Source organism: Nicotiana tomentosiformis, chromosome 5 (genome assembly GCF_000390325.3).
Source record: "Nicotiana tomentosiformis chromosome 5, ASM39032v3, whole genome shotgun sequence".
Taxonomy (NCBI): domain Eukaryota; kingdom Viridiplantae; phylum Streptophyta; class Magnoliopsida; order Solanales; family Solanaceae; genus Nicotiana; species Nicotiana tomentosiformis.
In genome coordinates this window covers 4,580,162-4,595,636 of record NC_090816.1, presented here as the reverse complement: position 1 = coordinate 4,595,636, position 15,475 = coordinate 4,580,162, and the positions used below count along the sequence as shown (strand labels likewise).

At 40.1% G+C, this 15,475-nt stretch overlaps 1 protein-coding gene across 1 annotated transcript; it reads right to left on the bottom strand.

The window, feature by feature from the left end:
• Window positions 1–9,443: 9,443 nt before the first annotated feature.
• LOC138891860 (uncharacterized) lies at window positions 9,444–12,282 on the bottom strand. The gene is made up of 5 exons (XM_070175542.1): window positions 11,992–12,282; window positions 11,424–11,690; window positions 10,845–11,314; window positions 10,599–10,785; window positions 9,444–10,004 (listed from the first exon to the last, which is right to left on the bottom strand). Exons 1-5 carry the CDS (start codon window positions 12,280–12,282, stop codon window positions 9,444–9,446), a joined length of 1,776 nt encoding a protein of 591 aa, XP_070031643.1.
• Between the last annotated feature and the right edge of the window lie 3,193 nt (window positions 12,283–15,475).

The following is a 15,475-nucleotide window of genomic DNA, read 5'->3' as shown; positions in this document are numbered from 1 at the left end:
GGGTTTAGCAGGTTATTATCGTCGATTCGTGGAAGGTTTTTCATCTATTGCAGCACCTTTGACCAAATTAACCTAGAATGGGGTTCAGTTCCGATGGTCCGATGATTGTGAGGAAAGCTTTCAGAAGCTCAAGACATCATTGACTACAGCGCCAGTGTTAGTGTTACCCTTCGGTTCAGGAATGTATACAGTGTATTGCGACTCTTCACGCGTCAGCTTGGGTTGTGTATTGATACAGGAAGGGCGAGTTATTGCATATGCTTCACGTCAGCTAAAGCCCCATGAATAGAATTATCCGGTACATGATTTGGAGTTAGCTACGATTGTTCACGCTATTAAGATTTGGAGGCATTATCTTTATGGGGTGTCCTGTGAAGTTTATACTGATCATTGTAGTTTGCAGCATTTGTTCAAGCAGATGGACCTAAATTTGAGGCAGCGCAGATGGCTGGAATTACTAAAAGATTATGATATTACTATCCTATATCATCCAACTAAAGCAAATGGAGTGGCAGATGCCTTGAGTAGAAATGCGGAGAGTATGGCTAGTTTGGCTTTCATTTCAGGAGTAGAGAGGCCATTAGCTTTGGATATCTAGTCCTTGGCGAACAGACTTGTACAGCTAGATATTTTAGAGCCCAGCCGAGTTCTTTCATGTGTCGTAGCTCAGTCTTCACTATTTGAGCAAATCAAGGCTCGCCAATATGATGATCCACACTTAATGGTTCTTCGAGAAATGGTACTACGAGGTGGTGCCAAGGAAGTTACTATTGGTACAGATGGTGTTCTGTGACTCCAGGATCGTCTGTGTATTCCTAATGCTGATGAATTGAGGAAAAAGATCCTGGAGGAGGCACACAATTCTCCGTACTCTATTCATCCAGGTGCTACGAAGATGTATCGGGACTTGAGGCAGCATTATTGGTGGCAACGAATGAAAAAGGACATAGTTAAGTATGTAGCTAGGTGTCTAAATTTCCAGCAAGTTAAATTTGAGCACCAGAGGCCAGGTGGCCTACTTCAGTAGATGGCTATACCAGAGTGGAAATGGGAACGAATTACTATGGACTTTGTAGTTGGGTTGCCGTGGACCTTGAGGAAGTTTGATGCAGTTTGGGTGATTGCTAACAAGTTGACCAAGTCAACACACTTTATTCCTGTTATGACTACGTATACTTCAGAGAGGTTGGCCCAGATATATATTCAGGAGATAGTTCGGTTGTACGGTGTGCCAATTTCTATCATATCAGATAGAGGCCCTCAGTTTACTTCACATTTTTAGAGAGCAGTACAGAGTTAATTAGGGACCCGTGTAGAGCTCAACACAGCCTTTCATCCGCAGACCGACAGGCAGTCAAAGCGGACAGTTCAGATTTTGGAGGATATGCTCAGGGCATGTGTGATTGACTTTGGAGGTCAGTGGGATCATTTCCTGCCTTTGGCCGAGTTTGCTTATAATAACAGTTACCAATCCAGCATCGAGATGGCTCCATTTGAGACTTTATATGGCCGTCGATGTCGTTCACCTATCGTATAGTTTGATCCCGGTGAGGCTAAGTTATATGGTACCGATTTGGTGAAGGATGCCTTGGAAAAGGTAAAGTTGATTCAGGAGCGATTTCGTACAGCACAGTCCAGACAGAAGAGTTACGCGGATCAGAAAGCGCGTGATTTATCATTTATGGTAGGTGAAAAAGTTCTCTTGAAGGTTTCGCCGATGAAGGAAATTATGAGATTCGGGAAGAAGGGCAAGTTGAGCCCAAGGTTTATAGGCCCATTTGAGGTGCTGAGACGAGTTGGGGAGGTTGCTTATGAGCTTGCATTGCCTCCCAGTCTATCAGGAGTTCATCCGATTTTCCGTGTATCTATGATCCGGAAGTATCATGCTGACCTATCACATGTGTTGGACTTTAGCACAGTTCAGCTAGATAAGATTTTGGGTTATGAAGAAGAGCCATTTGCCATTGTTGATAAACAAGTTCGCCAGTTGAGGTCCAAGAGGATTTCTGCAGTAAAGGTTCAGTGGAGGGGCCAACCAGTCGAGGAAGCGACTTGGGAGGCCGATTAGGACATGCAGAGCAAATATCCACACTTATTTAGTACTCCAGGTATTATTCTAAACCCGTTCGAGGACGAAGGGAGCATCAGCATCAACTTTAGGTAAGGGGACTCAAGGATAATCGGGGACTGACGCTGGAAAAGAGGTAAGGGGCAACTCCTCAGAAACGGGTTCAAAGGCTTCCTTACTTCCTAAGCCATGAGTAAATAATTGTTCAGCAGAAGCAAGGAGGGATCATTCACTTCTTCATCAGAGATCACTAACGGGTCACTCTCTGGCTCGTCCAAGGGTCTAGAGAGAACTGATCTTGATGGAGGCGTAGCTTCATCATCGGAAATAACGCATCTCCTGACTCGGGGCCTGAAAACTAAAGAACCTTCCTTTGGTTCTTCACGCTCAGAGCCACGAGCTCCATCAACCTTTCTTTTTGAAGAAGAGCTCAAAATTCTTTCTTGAGCAAGACTCACGGTAAGTCTTGTGGATGAAACAGAAGAATGACTGACACCACGAATAGGAAATCCTAGCAAAGGTAAAAAGGCATGGTATGAAACTTTTAAGTTAGCAAAAGGGAGAAAGAAAAAGACTAAGCGGGAAAAAGTACCGCGTGTCTTAACTTTCCAGCCAAATCTCTGTGAGAGATATTTCCAAGATCTTTTCTCCATAGGGGAAACAAATAACAAATTTTCTACCCAAGCACGGAAGTTAGGAATCTCCTCAAAAACTTCCATGGTTGCTGAAAAAGTAGGCACGAGAATACATGAGTATCTTCTTTGAGAAAGGAAAAAGACAAGGTAGGAGTACTTATGTGCAAAATTACATATTTCTAGAAAAGGCATGATTTCTTCACTCACCATAGCACTAGTGGGAGCAGCAACGAAGCAGGCATACTAGCCACGGTCTCTGTCATCTTCAGGGCTAACTAATACTGTCTTACTTCTGGCCACAAGGGAAAATATTCCTTCACAAATTAATTTAGGGGAGTAAAGATGAAGCAGATGACGGGAAGTAAAAGGCATAGAAGCCAAATTAGTCAAATAACGGAGACATGCAACAACTCTCCAAACAATAGGACCAATCTGTCCTAAGCACACATTGAAGTAACGACAGAATTCAATGATCACTGGATCAATAGGAGGTTTAAAGCCTAGGGTAAATGGATATGTGTATACGAAGGAATAACCAGTCTGATATGAAGTTATTCTCTGGTCGGCACCAGGAACTAAAATTGGGAAGTCAGGTTTCCAATAGCATTCTCTTCGAACGAGAGCGAGAAGACCGGTAGTAATCAAAGTTGGGTAACGGTCAACACGATCAAGGGAAGCCATGGAAGAAACTTGACTCTTCATGGATTCACGATCAGTTACAAAGGAAAACTCTTGAGGAACAATTTCATCGACAGTGGGTTCATGTAAAGTTTCAGTTGAATCTATATCTCTTGAAGAAGATCTTGGGGTTATAGGAGCCCTAGGTCAAGAAGAAGACAGATTGACAACACTACTTTGAGAGGGGGAACCACAGTTAGAAATAGAACCCAGGCTACGCAGCCTGCCACCCCTTCTACTTCTAGTAGGGGTATTGGAAGAAACAAACTCGTCAACAATTACAACTTTGCGAGGATCAGGAGAAGACATGATTATCTAAATAAGAATAAGGAAAAAATATAGAAAAGTGTAGGACAAGAAGACGATGGAGGAAAATCTTCAAGAAATTAAAAAGCGCTGAGGAACTGAAGAAATAATTAGCAAAAGCCACGTGGCATGATCATTAAATGGAAGTGATATGCGTCGCATCGGTTCATAAAGAGGTATGATTGCATTTGAAAAAACGGCGGCAGGAAATTTCCTCCATAAAAACTTTCCACTTCCCCGAATATTTAGTAAAGTGAGGGGGACTATCTGTATTGGTGGTCAAAGAGCGTTGCACATGGAATATTGAAATGCCGACATGGCATGGTACGTGGATCAATGATATAGCGACAAGTGATTTTCTTAATTGATAAAGAAGAGAAGGCATGGGAGGAAATACCCACGAGGCGGTACGGGAAAAAAAGAACCGGGCCTAACAATTGACAAAGAATAAATGAGGACGAAATGAATAAAGAATAAAAAGAAGGAAAGGTACATGAACCGGAAGTAAATAAGGAAAGGGAATCAGAACAGATATGAGGTATTTATAGCAATAAATACGCAAGTTATAGATATCCGAGATAATGGGCAATCAATATCATTAATGCCCATAATCAACCCAAATTAAGTGAGAAAAACCATTACTATTGTATATTCCTATATAAGGATACATAATTCTATTTGTAAGGGGGAGATCGGAGGCAATATTGAAATATACTCTTTACTTTTCTGCTTTCTCAAAATTCTCTACCTTGACATGTCAATTTGTCCATAAATTATTTCCTAAGTTATTCTTATTAATTTCCTTTGATATCATTGTGAAAGTGAAGTAAAACGTGGGTATCAGTAACCCGTTTTCTTCTAAAATTAGATTTTGACCAAAAGACTTATTTTTGGTTAAACAAATATAAAAACAAAGTTTAAACCCAAACTACTGAATTCAGGTAATCCTTAACTTATACACCAAATTTGCCCTTTGTATCGAGAGATTGTTTCACCTTAAAAATTGACGGATATCGATCAGCACTCGACAAGCAATGGCGAATCCAGAAATATGTACAATCTAAGAATGTAATACGTAAAATTTTAAAATGCGATCTATAGCAACTTTTTGAACCTCCTTTGTCTTTACACTGAACTCATCCCTTACACCAAGGAGTTTATAAAAGGTTTATATATAACCAAAAAAAAAAAAAGTTTTATCAAATTTGCATATTTTCCCTTATGTGTCTTTTTTTCAATTGTCAATTTCCATGTTTGTTGCGGGTGAACCTCACGCATCTTAATGATTTCGCTGTGTGTAAAAATTGTGTCCAATAGGCACATATTCAACCTACGGTAGGTGTTCAATAGGTTATATTTTTAGTTTAAGTGTATAAATGAATTTTTTGACAAGTTTAAGGGCTTGCTTATGTATTTGGCCTTTTTGGATGAACTTATCGTGATGGCTTAAATATTTTTGCAATATCAGTATATCTGAATTTAATTATAAAAAGTAATTTGCTTTAGTTTTGAAGTTATAAGTAATCAAACTTGTATACGGGTAAAATCGAGGTAATGTCTATCCCGATTTCCCGATGAGAAAATGGAAGAAGGGTACGGATGCACGGGATTGTAATCGAGGTTAGAGACTGGTAGAATTTAAGGGTCCACCAAACTATATAGAGAACGGGGTTCCCTATTAGTTCCCACGGAACACACGCACACTGCAGTAAGTAAATGACACAAAGAAGCTTTACGTGAAAAACTCTCAGCTCACAGGATTAAATACCACGACCTACCCTTGTAGGATTTCAAATTCACTACTAAGCAAACTTTAGATTACAACCTATTGTAATCTAGGAATTAACCTCTTAATCCCTCACTAACTTGTAACAACTCTATTACAAGCCACTTTGTAATAACTCTATTACAAAGACTTACAACTCGACTTACTCTAGCCAAGACACAAACACAAGAGTTTATGATTTACAAAGGTTTCCTACACAATGCTTCTAACTAATCTAAGTAGGAATTACAAGTAAAGAACTTTAAGAAAGGTGCAACACAACTAAGAACATGTAATGACTCAATACAAGAAGTTGGTCCTTCGTTGTGTTGTTCTTTTATGTTGATGCCCTTGAGAATCACTTGCAAGATTGACACAGACTTGAGAGAATGCTTGATCGATTCTTGAATGTGCAAGTATTTTATTTTACCTTTGCTTGATGTTAATACCTTATTTGTGACATCACTTGATGATGCAAGCAAGTTAGGTAAAGGGCACTCCACATAAAGTTGACTGTTGCACTATTTTTGTACTATTGTGTGTACAGAAAGCAACATTATAGCTGTGGGGAGTTGACTTGTACAGTCACCATGGGAAATGGTGGCTATCTGTTCCCTCTGTTGTTCCTTTGAATTTGTAGAGTTGAACTATGTCCCCGAACTGAGACTTGTTGTTCTTTAAGTACTTGACGATGTGTAATAGGTTCCCTATCTGGTTCTTATCATTAAGTTTGTTAGATCATCAAAATACAATAGGGATACATATATAACCTATCAATTTCCCTCTTTTTAATGATGTAAACTTATAATTGAAGTTCCCCCTAAGAGCCAGAATGGTAGATTAGTTTCATGTATTCCCTCTAAATATGTTCACCAGCTTGTTCCCCCTCAATTATTTTTCCCCCTTTTGGCATCATAAAAAGATCAGTAGCAAGCAAATAAGCAAAAAGAAGTCTAGTTTGGTTAACTCATGCCACATATGTGCACACAATCATGACTAAAAATAGAGCAAAAGGGCAAGACATACACAGTAAAAGGATGAAACTTTCATTAATTTTTGGATATTAAGCAGGGAGCAGTTCCATTGTTACCAACACATCCACAAAATAAAAACAGCAAAAATAAAAGTACCAGTCATAAACATCATCAGAACTAAAACAAAGGATAGACACTAAGACTTGACACTGAAAAGGGAACACTTTCTAGGGAGCACTGGAAGGGGAAGGCTTAGATGAAGAGGAAAGGGTTTTAAGAAGGATGTCCATTCGAGCATTAGCTGATATCTGCTCATTGAGAAGTTTCTCCTTCATATCCTCAACCTATTTCCTCAGGTCGGCATTTTCTTTGGTCAGACAGGCAACCTTTGTGCTGTGAGAGCTGCCGGAACTAGGTGCCTCCTGAAGCTGACTTAGCTGACCCTCAAGAATGGCATTCCTTGCCTTCAACTTCCTTGTCTCATCAGTGGCACTGGTTTGGGCGTTGATCAACTGGGAGATAATAGAAGAGCTGTCAACCCCTCCAACCTTATCAATGCACTCACATTCCTCGAGGGTGGTCTTGGAGAGGGTTTTCTTACGAGTACCCACTTTAGCTTTTCCTAAAGGGACTTTGAAGAACTCAAAAACCTTAGTGAGGAGGAACCCGTAAGGCAGCCCATGATTACCATCCTTGAACTCTGCGACCTTCTGCATATGTTCTATCATGATGCAAGGCAGGTTGATAGTTGTGTAGCCATCCAGTACTTCCGTGAGAAATAGGTCTGCTCAAGATGTAATGCACCTTCTTTTTGCAAGAGGGAGCAAAACCTTGTTCATCAATTCAAACAACAATTGGTACACTGGAAGTAGGGCCTTCTTGTGTACCCGTTCCCCTTACAAACTGCTTTATCCTTCAAGATAGCATTTCTAAAGTTCAAAGAGCAAGTTCCCTGAACAGAAGACAAACCCTCAGCAGGCACTCCCAAAATAGTTCCCAGCACAGCAAAGTCTATCACAAAATCAACACCATTCACCATCATACAAATATGATCATCCTCAACTGTAAATAAGTCGGCATAAAGACTACGCACTTCTTCCTCATAAACTTTGGGACTGTCACTAGTGAACAGGTGTGTCCACTATTGGAATTCATATATCTCCACCAATTGTCGCATGCCAACCATTTCCAGAATATCAGGAGCAAATGTACGGGCCCACAACACCTTTTGATTTTTTCACTTTTCCTTCCCAATATCCTGGGTATCATCAACCTTGGCCTTCTTAGAAGAACCAGGTTCCTCACCGGCATCACCCTTCCTTTTCACTTATTTGCGAGCACTCTTTCTTTTCTCAGCAGATTTCTCAGACACTGTCTTCTCAAACACCTTTTCAACTGATTCTGCTATCACTTTTTCTCCAGATTTATCACCTTTAACTTTGTTCAGACTCTCAGCACTCACAGAGGATCCCCTTTTTGTCTTGGAGATAGTATGCTTCTGTGAGAATTTGCGAGTCAAGGAACCAGGTTCCTCATCCACTTTATCATCAACATTGAGAACTTGCACTACTTTCTCATTCACAATCTTCCCATCCTTTAATAATCTTCTCCTCTTTTGTTGTTCTTGGTTTTCCTAATAACAGACTCAAGAAACTCTTTCTTTTGCAACCTAGTGGTAGGTCTCTTAGGAGTTGGCACTTGAGTAGTGGCCTGTCTACTCCTAACCTTGATAAAACTAGCAATAGCCACATTATCATAATCATCTGCACTATCCTCATTCTCCCCTCCAGATAACGATATTATTTTAGGAACAACCATGGACAAAGGCTCAGTGTACAAGTGAGGAGAGAGAGCAGGATCAATACTGACCTGGGGTACTTGAGAGGAACCAAGGGTTGGCTCCTCTTAGGTAGAGGGATCAGGTCCCTCAGTTTGTGCCCCAGTAATACTGTCCAGTATTGATGTTTCAACAGGCACAAGTTCCCTATTCTCCATTAGGGTACTATTTTCTCCCCCCCGAGACTCAGACACACCTTTTCCAACCTCAATAACACATCCTTTAACAACTATGGACAACATATGTTCTATGGCCTCTTATTCCTGTAACCCCATGGTAAACCCAGAAGTAGAAGGAGTATTACCTGTAGACTCAAGGCCACGGTCTGTCATTGTCGATTCATCATGGATATGACCAACATCTTTGTCTTTGCTAGAGCTTTCTTCCATTGGTAGACTGGAAATTTCCTGATTCTCTTATTCTTCTATTGTATCTTCTTCAACTGTTTTTTTCCGGCAAGGTAGAAGGAAAGGTCACAGCCACAAACTTCTTGGGAGTCAAAGATTTGTGACTCCGATGAGAACCAGTACTCGATTGGGTTGGAGAGGAAGCAGAGGATGGTTGTGACTGTGTCTTAGGATTTGGACTGGTCGGAGTGGAGAGTGTGGGTTCTATCAATGACGTTTTGACAGGTGAGGACACAGTGGGGATGACACTTGGAACATCTTGTGTTTCTTGTTGTTCAGACATGGTAGAGTGTTGTGAGTTGAAGAAGAGAGAGTTTGGTTTGAAGAAAGAAAAAGAGGAATTTTGGATTTTTTGGTGTGAATAGTGGTGAAAATGATTGTGAATGGATGTATTTAAGAGGGGTGAGGGACCGATTAGGAATGGATGGAAATTTGGGTAGTCAGGTCGCTAGATAATGGGCGAGACATTTGGGTTCACAAATCGGGAAAGAAAAGAAATTGACAGTGTGATGACATGGCACCGTTTCAACCGTTTAAAAAATTATGCATGAGAGTACAGAGAAACTACTAACCTGTGTCGGGGGAACCAGGTTCCCTGACAGATTGTGCAAATGTAAGCCTCATCCTTTGACCAACGTGCAATGCATTAACTACTTATCTGCTCTATAATCGTCATACGTGTCTACCTATAACGGTATAGAGGTGAGCTAGACTGCGCCAGAAAACATTTTTTAGCTATTTTACCTGTAGCCAATCATCGAGGGACCAGGTCCTCAGCTTGATTTTATCAATCCTAGTGCCATGCGATTCTTTTCAAAGTGCTCTCTGCTCAGTGCTTTGGTGAAGATATCTGCAATTTGATCTTCTGTGCTACAAAACTTTATGCAGATGAGCCCTTTCTCAACATTGTCTCTGAGGAAGTGATGTCGCACATCAATATGCTTTGTTCTCTTATGTTGAACTGGATTTTTTGCCATGTTAAGAGCACTAGTGTTGTCACATAGTAAGGGCACACAATCAGAAAGCACATGGAAATCTTTGAGTTGCTGCTTGATCCACAACAGTTGAGCACAACAAGAGGCAGCTGCCACATACTCAGCTTCAGCAGTTGAAAGGGCCACTGAGTTTTGTTTTCTTATGCCCCATGAGATTAGACACGAACCCAGAAAATATGCCATACCAGAAGTGCTTTTCCTATCCACCAGATAACCAACATAGTCAGCATTAGCATACCCTATCAAGTCAAATTTATCTCTTGAGGGATAGTAGAGAACCAGGTCTTGCGTTCCTTTGAGATACCTCAGAATTCTCTTTGCAGTCTTCAGATGAGACTCCTTTGGATTGGATCAAAACCTAGCACAGAGTCCCATATTGAAAAAAATGTATGGTCTACTTCCTGTGAGATACAGAAGTGACCCAATAATGCCTCTATACATAGTCTCGTTTACAGGAGAACCGGGTTTATCCATATATTCAGGCGTGTGGCAGTGGCAATAGGTGTATCAATGATCTTTGAACTTTCCATCTCAAATCTCTTTAGAAGCTCTTTGATGTACTTTTGCTGACTTATCATTATGCCCCAAGGAGTTTGCTGACTTGTAGACCTAAGAAGAAATTCAATTCCCCCATCATGCTCATCTCGAACTCACTTCCCATGAGTTTTGCAAATTCCTCACACAATGAATCGTTTGATGCTCTGAAGATGATGTCATCAACATAGACTTGCATAATGAGCAGGTTCCTCCCTCGTTTCTTCAGAAATAAGGTGTTGTCAATGTTTTTTTTTGTAAAGTCATTTTCTAGAAGAAATTTAGACAACCTTTCATACCAAGCATGAGGAGCAATGCTTTAGCCCATATAGTGCCTTGTCAAGTTTGAAAACATGCTCAGGATGTTCATGATTCTCAAATCCAAGAGGTTGCTAAGACTTGTTCTTTTAGAAAGCCATTCAGAAATGCACTTTTGACATCCATTTGGAACAATTTGAATTCCATATGAGACGCAAAGGCAATGAGGATTCTGATTGCTTCCATTCGAGAAACTGGAGCAAATGTTCCATCATAGTCAATCCCTTCTTCCTGATTGTACCCTTGAACTACCAGCCTTGCCTTGTTTCTAGTTGTGTTTCCAAACTCATCAAGTTTGTTTCTGAATACTCACCTGGTTCCTATAACAGTTCTGTCAGCAGGTCGTGGAACCAGGTTCCATATACTGTTCCTCTCAAATTGATGGACTTCTTCTTGCATGGCTGTAATCCAATCAACATCTTTAATGCTTCCTTGATATTTTTGGGCTCAATTTGAGAGAGAAAAAATGAGAAGGCAAGCGCGTTTCTTGCCTTTGATCTGGTTTGAATTCCTAAATCAAGAGGAGTGATCACATTTTTTAGAGGATGTGAACTTTTGTGTTTCCAATTAGACACCCGAACCTTGTTGTGAGATGGTCCAGGTATTTCTGAATGTGATTCTCTCTCTGCATGTGGGGTCCCTTGATCTGCATCAGCAACTCTATTTTCAGCTTCAGTTGTTGTGATTGAGGAACCAGGTTCCTTTATGTCATCTGGAGATTCAGCTGTGCCATTGTCAATGACTTCACCAGGGACAATTGACTGTTCTCCCTCTTGATCAATCTTATCATGTGAATCCTTCCCACATGAGTGGTGAGATTCATCAAAGATCACATGTATACTTTCCTCAACACACTGCATCGCACACCTTGTGATCCTTGAAGCTTGAGTTGGGCAGGTCACGAACCAGGTCCTTCTTGACCAACTTGTTCAATAACGTGAAACTTGCATGACCCGGCCTTCTATGCCATAGTTCAGCATCATCATCAACAACACTTAGACAGTTGAGATCACCACTCTTGTTTCCCTTGTCATAGATTTGGGAGACACTTAACAGGCTGTACTTCAACCCATTTACGTAGTACACATTTTCAATTGAGTGAGAAAGAGACTTCCCAATTCTTCCAATTCCCAGAATGTATCCCTTTTTTGCCGTTTCCAAAGGAGACACTTCCTACTTGTAGGGCTTTGAGTGAAAAGAAATCATTTGTGCTTCCAGTCATGTGCTTCGAGTAACCACTATCCATGTATCATTGGCTGTTCCCTTTCACTGCTCCCCGCACAAGGAAATAAAGGGTTAGACTTAGGAACCCAAACAAGTTTGGGTCCTTTATAATGAGGAAAGGGAAGAATCGGGACCTTTTCTGTCCAAGCAGGTATCGTGCGTCTTTTATATGAGGGATCATGTTCTCTAACAGTAGTTACCTTTTTAGCAAAAACATTATTTTTCTGTTGAGACTGAAACTTGGCCTTACATGTTTCCTTAAAGTGCCAGTGTTACCACAGTGAGTGCAAAGCCAATTATCAGGCACAGTAACATACTTGCTATAAGAGTTGTAAGGAGTCTTTTCCCTTTGGAACTTTATCACTTGCCTTTTTCCCCCATTATTTTTATACAAGACAGTGATAGCATCAGAGGACCAGGTCCACTTGAGTGATTTTTCTAGATCATTCTTAACTCTGCCTAGATCTTCATGAAGCTGTCTGTTTCTCTCAAGTTCGGCATACAGACTAGATTTCACTGATTTTAACTCATCTTCAAGCATAAGGTGTGCCTCACTTGCAACTTCCTTTCCCTTTTAGGTGAACTCAGGCCTACATTTCCTTTTTAGTTCCTCAATTATTTCCTTTAGGTCCACGACTACTACTAATAGGTCATCTCTCTCATGCTCTATGTTTGCAATTCTCTTAGTCAAAGTATCTTTTTCCCTTTTTAAACTCTCAATGGTCTCTCTTAGATCAATCTCAACCACCGCTAGATCATCTCTCTCGTGTTCTATTTCTCCTAGTTCTGTGGTTAGCACATTTTTATCATTAATGAGACTGTGATAAGCATCAATTAAAACACTAGCCAAAGATATAAGCTTCTTTTGAGAATAGGATTTTAAATTTCTTTGAACATCCAGAAAGTTTACCTCATCTTCACCGTCATCTTCCTCATCCTCATATGATTTAGCCATTAGAGCATATATGGAATCATATTCAGCTGCTTCACTTTCTACTGCCATCATGGAGGTATCACCTTGTGCATCATCTTCTCCAAATTCGCTAGAAGAGTCTCCCCATGCAGCAAGAGCTTGTTTCACAACACTATCAACAACTTCTTTTCTTTTAAATCTTTTGTCAGGAACCGGGTTCCTCTTGGCTGCTTTGTCTATGTTGTTTTTGTACTGGTCTTTCTTGAGGAGAGGGCAATCCTTGATGAAGTTCCCTGGCTTCCCGCACTTAAGACATAAGTCATATCCTCTTGGCTTGCTGGAGCTGCCCTTTTTGGAATACCTCTATTTTTGCGGACCATCTTCTGAAATCTCTTTGTCAAGTAAGCCATATCAGCATCCTCACCACCTAATTCATTGTTGTCTGTCTTGAGGTCCAGGTTCTTCTCCCTTTTTTACTCTTTTATCTCATGATCCTTTTTCTTCTTCATTTCATAAGCTTTCAAATTACCAATGAGTTCATCAATGGTTAGCTTTTGTAGATCCTTTGCCTCCGTGATAGCATTTACTTTGCTTTCCTAGGAACCAGGTAATACGCTGAGTATTTTCCTGACAAGTTTGTTCCTTGGAATGATTTCTCCTAGGGAATGGAGCTCATTGATGATAGAGGTGAAGCGAGTGTGCATGTTCTGAATGGACTCATCGTCCTTCATCCTGAAGAGTTCATACTCAGTGGTTAGCATATCAATCTTCGACTGCTTGACTTGAGTTGTCCCTTCGTGTGCTGTTTGAAGTGCTTCTCAGATCTCCTTGGCAGATTGAGATGCCAAAATCCTGTTGTATTTATCTGGCCCAATGCCACAGACGAGGATTTTCTTTGATCGAAAGTTCTTCTCTATAGACTTGCGGTCAGCATCGCTGTATTCCTTCCTAGACTTGGGAACTGTCACTGCTGGTTTTCCAATGGTTTTCATAGGAACGAAGGGACCATCGCAGATAACATCACAAAATAAGGACAAATAATACCTAGCGGAAAGAAAACAGAAATTTACAACTTTAAAGAAAACACCAAAATAACCAAAGGCAAATGCAGCCATAAAGAAATATCAACAAGGGCACACCCGAGGTACCGCCTCGTAGTCCCAAATCATAAATAAATTCACAATATCTCATTTTCCTTATATCACCGCGGGAGCTTTCACATTTAATTTTAAAGAAAAAATATTTTTTCCGAAATAGCATCCCATGTTTTAGCCCTCCTTATCACACCGCATGGCTTCTAGTAGTTCCCCTACTAGCCACGCGTATCAAGCCACCCTTATCTCACCGCATGCGTTTCAACACCCGGACCTCATACCACCGCATGCGTATCAATATCACAATATATCACAATTTACACCTTAAGTGCCCAAATATTTCAACTTGCCAAAATAAATCAACAACAACAATATTTTTCATAATAAGGAGATCACAACTCAATCACAATGAGTACAAAAATCTCACAAAATATTCAGCAAAAATAGTATTTTACAAATTTAACACCTTGTCTAAATATAAAAAATTTTAAAATGTAAAATACTTTATTTTTAATAATAATTAAATTAAGAAATACATCCTTCAAATAATGCACCGAACAAAAGAAACAGAGTTTCAACTAAACAGGTAAAACACTTAGCAGGAACAAGTCAGGCAAATTTAAAATACGAAAATATATTAATGATGATGAATATAACATAATAAAATAATTTAATTAATATGAAACAGTGCTCTACACAATTTAAGGACATAATCTTCCACATTTAGCCCGTGTACACACTCGTCACCTCGTGTACACAACTTTTAACACATCAACATTTTCATATCAATACCAATCCTATGGGAAATTTCCCTCACACAAGGTTAGACAAGTCACTTACCTCAAACCACGCTCAATCAATCGAGTAGTATGCATTTTCCTCAATTTTCCGACTCCGATTAGCTCGAATCTAATCATAGTTAATTTGATTCAATCAATACAAATTATAGGAATAAATACCTTAAGAAAATACAAAATTTCTAACAAAATCCGAAATTTAACCCAAAATCTGCCCGTGGGGCCCACGTCTCGGAATCCGACGAAACTCACAAAATCCGAAAACCAATCCAATTACGAGTCCAACCATACTAGTTTCACTCAAATCCGACTCCAAATCGACATCGAAATCTCAAAAAACCGTTTTATGAGATTTCTCCAATTTTTCCCAAATTTTCATCTCAAAACACAAATTAAATGATAAAAATAAATATATATTCGTGTGTATTGACCAAATCCGAGTAAGAATCACTTAACCTAATGTTTTTCCTTGAAAATCTCTCAAAAATCACCTCTCCCCAAGCTCCAATTTGTCAAAAATGGAAAATGGGACGAGGTCCCCTTTTTTTTATAACTTGAAGTTTCTGTCTCGGCTGCCCTCGGTCACTGCCCTCGATCCTGGCTTCGATCCTGCCCTCGCTCCTGGCTTCGATTCTGCCCTCGCTCCTGGCTTCGATCCTGCCCTCGATCTGGCTTCGATATTGCCCTCGAACTTGGCCTAAATCCTGGCTTTGATCCTGGCCTCGATCCTGACAGATGAAAGAAACTAGATACATGCATCAGAAAAATTCCAGCAACTGTTTAAGTCCAAATTTTGATCTGTTAGCCATCCGAAACTCACCCGAGGTCCTCGGTACCTCAATCAAATACACCAATAAGTCCTAAAATATCATACGAACTTAGTCAAAACCTCAAATAACATCAAACAATGCTAAAATCACGAATCATACC

Coding starts and splice junctions, on each gene's coding strand:
- LOC138891860 (XM_070175542.1), bottom strand. CDS start 12,282: ATGCTTGAAGATGAGTTAAAATCAGTGAAATCTAGTCTGTATGCCGAA. Junction 11,315..11,423: donor AGTTGGTCAAGAAGGACCTG/GTTCGTGACCTG, acceptor TCATGTGGGAAG/GATTCACATGATAAGATTGA. Junction 10,005..10,598: donor ATGGCTTTCTAAAAGAACAA/GTCTTAGCAACC, acceptor TCCAATCCAAAG/GAGTCTCATCTGAAGACTGC.